The 9405-nt window shown below is 44.7% G+C and overlaps 1 protein-coding gene across 1 annotated transcript in view; it reads right to left on the bottom strand.

Annotated features, from left to right (window-relative positions):
• Positions 1-4100: 4100 nt before the first annotated feature.
• LOC104511390 (homeobox-containing protein 1-like) overlaps positions 4101-9405 on the bottom strand; it is a gene marked incomplete at its 5' end in the record, with an annotated part of 30818 nt that continues 25513 nt past the window's right edge. Inside the window, 3 exons of the mRNA XM_010153986.1 lie at positions 4101-4494; positions 8153-8221; positions 8375-8469. Of these exons, the coding sequence (XP_010152288.1) occupies positions 4357-4494; positions 8153-8221; positions 8375-8469 (302 nt within the window). The remainder of the gene's footprint in view (positions 4495-8152; positions 8222-8374; positions 8470-9405) is intronic.

Below are 9405 nucleotides of genomic sequence, written 5' to 3'. Positions count from 1 at the left end.
ATGTATAGATCAGAACTAGGAAACACCTCAACCTGAGCTGGTTTGTAAAGAATCATAAAATAATTTAGGTCAGGAGAGAGCTCTGGAGGTCTCTACTCCAACCTTTTCCAGTTGAGTTCTGAATATCCCCAAGGATGGGGTCTCCACTGCCTTCCTATGACTCTGAGTAGGAAGTTATTTCTCCTTATATTCAGCTGGGATGTTCTTTAATGCAATTTGGGCCCACTGCAACACACGTTTTTGCTACGCACCTCTGAGAAGAGCATGGCCCTGTCTTCTCTAAACCCATCCATTAAGACAGCCGAAGAACAAAATACGAGAGGTCCCCAGAGCCAGCCTGAATAAACCCAGAGCTCTCAAACTCTCATCACACGACATGTGCTCCGACGCTCTCCTCTCAGCAGCCCTACGGCGCACAGTCCTCCAGATGTGGTCCCACAAGTGAAGCACAGAGGGGATTAATCACCTGCCTTGACCTGCTGAAGGGTCTTCCTAATGAGATTCCTTAATTATGCAAGGGTGCACTGCTAACTCAAACCCAACTTGTTCACATCCAACGTATGAGTAATGGGATTGCAGGTAACAACACCGATGTTTTATAGAGTATTGAGATGTCTCTACTGCTAGGGCATCAACAGAAAACATGCCTGCTCATTGCTACGTCAACTTATTTTTATCAACTCATAATGCTTCTGCTACAGTCTAGGATCTCATGATTCAGGAAAAAGGTGGGTGAATTAAAAAAAAAAAACCCCAAACAAACAAAAAACCCCCCAAAACAATCAAAAAAAGAAGCAGAGGTAGAAATTGTTGTTTTAAGAAGACAGTAAGTGACAATAACTCAAGTATAAGGACTTTACGAGTGACAAACTAACAGCCAGAACTTACTCTACAAAGTTGAAAGCAATCTGTGCCCATCAGAGAAGAGGAACATCTTAAATAACTTCTTCATTCACGGAACAAAAAGGCAGACCTAGTCTGCCACCAGATCCACTTCAAGGGAACCCACACGAGAAGCAACCTCAGTAATTCCAGATTGGCTACAACAAATTGCAACACTACAAAAAGGAGGCTGAATTTTCAAGAAAATCCAGAGGCAGAAAGACAAAGATGACTCCCATATTGCAGAAAAGCCCCAGAAGAAAGGCTAAATTCCAGGACACGCTCTCCACCAATTCTTTCACTTATTCCAGATCACCCACGCTTCTCATCACGCCAGCATCTGTTCCATTTTAGCTAATTCATGTCGAAAAGCTATTTTCATAGCGAAAAGCTATTAGCCAGCTGCAAATTGTTCATTATTAACTTTGAGAGTAAAGGAAACGGACTGCCATGAGCACCCTAATTACACCTGAAGTCTCATCCTTTTCTCATACCTGGTCAAAGAAAAGCCAAAATAGATGGGGACAACCCAAAAACTGACACCATGGAACAAAGCGTCCGATTCCCCGGCGAAGTCATTTGCTATTTGCTCTGGTGAGAAGATGGTATTTACCAGGATGCTACGGCCAAGGAGGATGTGCCAATCTCCAGTTGGCCACGAAGGGTTTCACTGTTTAACCTTTTTGTGGGGCATTCATGCACGATGAGACAGCAGCCGCCCGACAGCAGCAAACAGCATTAAGACCAGATCATTCTACATTAGATGGTGTAGACATACGCTTTAGTGGTGTTACTTTGCTCCTGCATCACATGAACCTACAATCCGGATACACAAGTTCTACTACTACTACTCTTATTCTTCCCTATTGCTTTAAAAAGGCGATGCTTGAAACCATGACTTCCCCTCCCCCCAAGATGGTAGAGTAAGCAATATTTCTTCTAAAATTGCAGCTGTCCAACAGTTTGAGTCTGTTCTTTTTAAAATGAAACAGCCAGAACAAATGGTGGTGGCAATCCCAACGTAAAGAGGCCATCGATTATTAAAATCTCCTTACTATAAATCGTGGATGTTGCTTGTCAGCTTGGTGTGTGACTGTAGTATGAATAAAGTAGGTAAGATTCCACTAAGGCTAGAGTTTGCTTGATCATTCTGCTGTGCAAAAATAGAAATAAAAGCTCTCTCCGTCCTTTCACTCCTTGGTACCAAAACATTCATACACACACCCCAAGAAAAACACTGCAACGGTCGCTGATCCAATTCCTTTCTTTCCTGAGTCTGCCCTGATGCTACTTAGGAATTTGCCTACTCAAGAAATGCAATAAAACAGAAAAAAAAAAAGACGGCTTCATTCTGCTTCAGTGATCTATATCTAAGGAAAGCACATAAATCTTCCAATGAAATCCATAAATGAAAGACGAGGCCAAGCCCTACCTATATATCTTCAAAGTTGCCGAGACAAAGAGGTGCCAACTGTGCCCTCTGAAAGCACAAAATCTCCCCCGCACCCACCGAAGCAATCTTTGCCAGATTAACAGAGGCAAGGATGATGTGGCCACCCTACGCCGAGAAGGGGCTCAGGGGGGCTAAAAACCTGCCGAGGAGCCACGCCGTAGGAGTTCACCACGCTGACCGTTCAGCGTGAGGGAGGGACGAGAACAAGTCACTTCCCTCCCTCCCCTCCGCCCTTAGAAGCCGAGGGGAGAAAAGGGAAACCCACCCTCCACACTAAGCCATTTCCCCCTTTTTAAGCGATTCCCATATAAACAGGGAAGATAAACATGGAATGTTGTGGCAACACTATGCAAATTTCTACATATCCGTATACAAAAAATTTGCATGGGCTCTTCGTTTTGAACGTACCACAGTCCTGCCCGTCTCCAACACTTCCCTGCGCTGTTTCCATCGAAACGTTTCCTCTTACCGGCAGCAACATATCATTTTATCAGGATGCCAGGAGATCATTTCCACACAATGCCAGCAGATGCAATTTTCTTAGATGCACACACAGTTCATCATTTAGATACTAGATGACAAGGTGATCGCAGGGTGACTCTGCAATGCAAGTTCGCTGTTTGGTATTTTGAATTCTCAAATGATAAAAAAAAGACTTATCAAATATAAATATCTTTAAGAAAAAAGTAACAAAAGTGCTACATATGATCAAGGAAAACAATTCCATTAGTTTCTGCTACTTAAAGTACGTTTGCTTTACAAAGATTACCACATCCATTATCAGTATGGCTTCCAATTATTAATTAAATTGCTCGTAGCAGTATAGCTTTCTCACATCTTAACAAGGACAGAGTAAAGAGAACACAAAACATTCACACCCCATTTCTCAGGTAAGAGATCCTCCTGCCTTGAAACACAAACCAGTTTGTATTTAGGAGACTATTTATGCTGGGATGGTTATCTAGCACAGGTCAGATGCAAAAGGTCTCCAGGAACCTCTCAGGCTAGTCAGGACGTAGGCATTAGCTACACAGACATGTAAAAATCCACTCACCCACTTAACGACCGTAATACCTTCCTGGGAAACATTGCTTTTGGAAAGTGGCAAAGTGGAGAGGGGAGCAGGGTGGGGAGAGAAAAGGCGAGAGGAAGAATAAAAGGTGAAATTGTTAACGACAGATCAATAGAGTCTAGACCTCTTCTGAGCAGGCACTGCTAGCCATGCCAAATAATGAACAGTGGTTTTGAGAAGTGGACTGCTGTCCATTAGACATTCAGCTCGTTTGTCATATGATCCCAGGCTGGGCTTCCATCACAGTCCCAGAGGCAGAAGGCAGTACTCATCCACTAAGCCACGCAGCCTGTGAGAGTGGAGGATGCCCGTGTTGAATATGTGAACATCAACCGAAATCTATGAACGTGTTTCCAACGGACATTCTCAGCACAGCACCCAAAAGTCTATCAAGTCACTGTATGACCGGTGAGGCACGGCTTATTGCAGCTGGATATCATTTATTCCTATGCTGAAGTGGGGTTTCTAGTGTTCTTTTTACTCTCTGTTGATACTCCCGATCTGGTGTCCATCGACCCTGTGCCACTACCTCAGCTTGCATCCTTTCAGTCTCAGAGAAGGAAAAGCGTACAGACTTTTTTTAACACGATCTCTAAGGGTATCCAAGATTTTCAGTGTAGCCTAAGACTTGTACTTGAGGGCTGTCTAAAATACCTGGAAGCACTTTGAATGCTAAGACAGAGCAGCAAGATTTTTCTAGCCACTGGGGCTGGGAGAGGGAGGTTGGTTGGTTGATTGATTATTTATTGGGAATTAATACTGAGAGAGTATATGCAAAGGCTGAGGGCACCATGCCATCTTCACAGAACAAGACCCTAACAGCTAACTGACGTACAAGAAACTGCAAAGTTATACTGTAAGAACACATATTAAGGACCGAGGAAAGTCTGCTAAGGTGCTACGTCTAAAACTAAGTTACTTCTTGCTTTGACCCTCCCCTTCCTTTGTATCAGTCGTCGTCTAGAGCCTCTGTCTTGATCTCGTTGGCTCCTTGCCGGGCCAATGCCAAGATGGTGTGGTTTACCGCTGCCATTTCCACGGCTAATGAAATGGGGTCTTGATGGTCACTATGGCTAGTGCTGTCATCCTGTGAATGGGGAAAGGAGAAGAGAGAAGCATTGTTACTCCCTAAGCAGCAAACCAGCAGGTAAAACTGGTGTGTAAAGTAACGGACTAGGGGCAGCACATCCATTACAGGGTGGGGAGGCACTGGGACAGGTTGCCCAGAGATGTTGTGGATGCCCCATCCCTGGGAGTGTCCAAGGCCAAGCTGGATGAGGCTTGGAGCAACCTGGTCTAGTGGAAGGTGTCCCTGCCCATGGCAGGGGGGTTGGAACTGGGGGATCTTTAAGGTCCCTTCCAACCCAAACCGTTCTGGGATTCTATGAGGATTCTATGATTACAGGGGTAGAAAGTGAAAGGAATTTACAAAATCGACGTGGGACTGATTTCCCTCACTGCGCAGGCAAAGGTAAGCGGGCCAAGGAGCAGCGAAGCCAATTGTCGAGAGAGGAATTTGGGGATAGAGAGGGATATTCTGAAGAAAATATTAAATAATGAAGATAAAAGCGATGGACAAGGTATGTCAGAAAACCAAACTAAGACAGGAATCTTTACGCGCCGCATAAATTCATGCTACGCTCACGTTGTGAATACACAGGGCTGACCATCCCATTTAAAGAATTAGAACAGGTGGAGAACAGCTACCCAGGGGAAGAGGCATGGGGTGGCTTCCGTATGGGGAGAGGCTAAATAGGCTCTGGCTCTGTAGTTTGGAAAAGAAATGGCTGATGGTTGATATGGTAAATGTTTATTACAAATAACTAGTAAATAGAGAGCAATTGCTCATGGCTTCTCAGGATCTAAGAAGCAAGGGTACTCCCTGGAATGGTAATATATTCCAAAGCAGTGACGGGAAGCGCTGCTTTACTTGTCACAGTTCAGCTGTGGGATTCACTCTTTTTTAGATCAGACAAAAGTAAAAATGGCTTTAAATAGTGAAGCACTGGGACAGGTTGCCCAGAGAAGCTGTGGATGCCCCATCCCTGGGAGTGTCCAAGGCCAGGCTGGATGAGGCTTGGAGCAACCTGGTCTAGTGGAAGGTGTCCCTGCCCGTGGCAGGGGGGTTGGAACTGGATGGTCTTTAAGGTCCCTTCCAACCCAAACCATTCCATGATTCTATGATCATGTGAAGACACTGAATCACACAGGTATGTGGAAAAGATGATGAAAACCTCGTAAAAACCAGCATAATGATTCTGGGGGACAGGAACTACCATAATTCAAATATCCAGGTGAACACACTGCCAGGTTCTCCAGTCACTGATCTACACGTCACACAGAATCCCAGAACAGTTTGGGTGGGAAGGGACCTTAAAGCCCACCCAGTCCTGCCCCCTGCCATGGGCAGGGACACCTTCCACTAGACCAGGATTCTCCAAGCCTCATCCAGCCTGGCCTTGGACACTTCCAGGGATGGGGCATCCACGTATTTCTCTGTGTCTATATTCTAAAGAGCCAGGTGTCTCAGCTCTAAGAGGGCCAACCGTGCTGACGCTGCGATGGTTGGCAAACAAGAGACACTGTGGTGCTACAGGACTGCAGGTAAACTTTTAAAACCAAGGAACAGAAGACAATTAACTCTGTTCTGACTAAAGCCAGCACAAAGGGCCACCTTCTCCACCTCTGTAACGGCCATACAATAGCAGACCTAAAAGTCTGACAACTCTAGCATAAATCTTATAGTGAGCTGTGCGTGTTTATCAGCTTACATCAGCACAGGGCTCGGTTTTGAATGACAGGAAGAAGAACCAGCAATATCCAAACTCCAATCCCATCTGTTAAATAAATTCTTCTGGGACATTGGGCAAAATCACTGTGTTTTCCCCTCTTTAAAATGGGGTACTAATAGTTACCACACCACGCTCTTGCAATTTCTTATGATTTTAATTTGCAGCAAGGAAATAATAAACATTTATCAGTCTTCCAACAGCCTTTAAGTGATGAACTTGCAAGATTTAAAATGTGTGTTACGCATTCTTAAATTAAGATGACTAGTGGCAAATGCTGAGGGGGACAGAAAATCCTGAAGTTAAAGGAATGCATTAATTTACACCAAATGCAGGGCAAATATTGCAATGTGCACACGCCCTAAGGTCCTCTCGCTAAGATTTACAAAGTCCTGACCGCTGGAGGTTTAGTCACTTCGTTAGCATTAGGATGAACTTTGTGTTTTAGAGTTTACTGGAGTTTAAGCATCACTGTGGAAAACAGAAATTACGGTTTTAACAGCTAAGGAATGTTAACGGTCATCAGGAGAGCTCACCATTTAATCCGCTTCGCTGCTAATGACTAATTACACTTCGTACAGGAGCCCCAGCCAGATTACTGAGAAATGTAATTTTTTAAGGACTCTAAACAAAGATCTTTAAATCTTAATAACCAATTAATTCCTATTTTCAAAGTATTTTGGATAACACACAGAAGAAAAACAGAGTTTGGGAGTCTACACCACACTTCATCTCCGCATTCAGGTCCTGCATCTGACTGACAAGGAATTATCTGTGCTCGGCAGCAGTTTCCAAGTATTTTATAACAGCCAGAACGCAGCCTCTCATCTGGAGCTAGCAAGGTTGGTTCCACCAAATCTGCTGGCGATGACCTATAAAAAGGGCCTTAATACCCATCAGCAGAGCGGCTGGGAACGCCTCTGCCAGCTATCTGCTGCCTGGGCTGCAGCCAAGTCTACGAGGGACTCATTCCAGGTCACTCGGTTGCTATTACGCTCCACCAGCAGCCTTTAGAGAGGGAAATCTACCTACTTCTCCCAAACGAGTCAATTAAAAGCGACCTGCCCACCCCAGATGTTGGGTGTAGCTCACATCAAAACCAGAATCGAGTACGTGAACTGTTCAGCAACTCCACTGGTGCCGAGCACACATGGCCCTGAGGGGTTTTGGCCAACACTGATACCTGAAGGAAAACTGGGAAGGGGATGCAATACCTGTCAGGAAGGTGTGTGAAGGAAGGGTCACCAACTTTAGGGTAGGTGAGGGCTCAGAGTGTGGGAAGGGGTATTCTTTTGCTAGAGGATTTAAAAAAGAAGTTTCTGTCAAGGGTTAAAAATAACCAAGAAAAATAAAGAATACGCAAGAGTTAAAATGCAAAAAGAAAAAAAGAAAAGGAAAAAAAAGATAATATGTAAGCAATCCGAATAGTGGCACCTTGTTGCAAAGAAATAGGAAGCAGGTAGGAGGCCAAATAAACGTTAAACCTCGATTTAATCAAATCCTTTCCCCCCATCCTTCCCCCCTTTGTCTGTCAGTGTTTTAGGGAGATGCTCCTGAAAGGTACTCCCAGAGAGGGAGCTCAGCACCTGATAGGAGGGTGCCCAGTACCTTGCTGGGCAGAAGGGATTAGAAAGGGGCAGGGGCTCGCTGCTGTACTCGCAGCAGCCGTAGCACAGGCTGTAGCGGAGACATTTCCTGCAGACAGAAATAAAAGGTGCAAGAGGAACACATGTGCCCTGCTTTGCAGGGAAGCAGGTTGGTGCCTGATGTGCAGGATCACTGTTAAAGACCTGTACATCCTTTCTGGCAGATGGGAACAGTGCCAGGGGTAAGGAGAGCGCAAGTTATGCTTGGTGCAGGGGGTGAGTTACACTCTCCTAACAATATTCATACATTGCGTGTGGCGTGAGTGGTGTAACTTGCTTGTTTGGAGCAGATCCTCCTGTCTTCTTCTACCTTCTCTGCTTCTCTGCCTCCCTCTGAACATCTTCCCTCCTCCTCCCCGTTGCGTACTTGCCAAGTGTCCTGTTGTACGACAATAAACCCGTGTGGGTGAACACTGGTTGCTCATCACACCCAAACGGGGGAGCTCTGCTCTCCCCATCACAATTAAATAAAAGCCAAACAAAACCAAGAGACAGCCAATTCGGGAGAGGTAGAGGACCCCTCCACGCTTACCTGCTCCGCGTAGTCATTGCCATCCACGTCGTCACTGTTGGAATGACCTCCCGGACTCTGTACATCTATCCCATGGCTCTCCAGGATTGCTGCTTCTTCGAAAAAAGCAAATGGATCCCTAATTTATCTGATGCATTGGAGTAATTAAAAGTAACGACTGCTTTTTCAAGAAAGAATAACTGGAAGAACAGAGTTAGTTCTTAGCCTCTTCCTCTTAACTCCTGGTATTTGGGAAGGTAACACCTGTACAGATACTGGTTTGCCCAAAATCCTTCCCTGCCAACTAACAGACTCGTTTGTGAGTAAGAACCCTTGTTTTCCAGCCAGTCCTATTAGCAATTAGCTTAATTTCTAATACACTGGAATGGCAAAGGCATTCCCTGTAGATCTTCCCACACAGTTTGGACTGGCAGAACTTGAGGGGAGCGGGGAGTGTCTGAAAATAGATGGAGATATTTTTTAAAGCACTTAAGGGATTTCAAAACACACATATCTTGGTCTTCATGTCGGATCCATGCACCTAAAGCTCCCGTTGGATCTGTTTTCCAACCCTCCTCCCCACACAGTACAGATACAGCTATAACTCCATCCACCCTGGACTAACTTTGCCTTGTTTCCCCCACACTCTTCAACAGGTTTCATGTTTAAAAAAAAAACAAATTTAGGTTAAATTTCAGTAACACATGAAATGGCATAGAAAATTTTTTTCTTATTGATAAACATGGCAAAAAGCAGCAGACAGCAAACATTTGACTGTCTGTCAGAACATCTGACATAGCAGACGGCGTGACATTCGGCGTTTGCAAGAGCAGTGGTTAACCACACTCTTCAACAGGTTTCATGTTTAAAAAAAAAACAAATTTAGGTTAAATTTCAGTAACACATGAAATGGCATAGAAAATTTTTTTCTTATTGATAAACATGGCAAAAAGCAGCAGACAGCAAACATTTGACTGTCTGTCAGAACATCTGACATAGCAGACGGCGTGACATTCGGCGTTTGCAAGAGCAGTGGTTAACAGGCAGGTAGG

The sequence above is a fragment of the Eurypyga helias genome, unplaced genomic scaffold (assembly GCF_000690775.1).
Source record: "Eurypyga helias isolate BGI_N326 unplaced genomic scaffold, ASM69077v1 scaffold10446, whole genome shotgun sequence".
In the NCBI taxonomy this organism is placed as follows: Eukaryota; Metazoa; Chordata; class Aves; order Eurypygiformes; family Eurypygidae; genus Eurypyga; species Eurypyga helias.
Note: the sequence above shows the minus strand (reverse complement) of the source record. Positions and strands in the feature narration are given on the sequence as shown.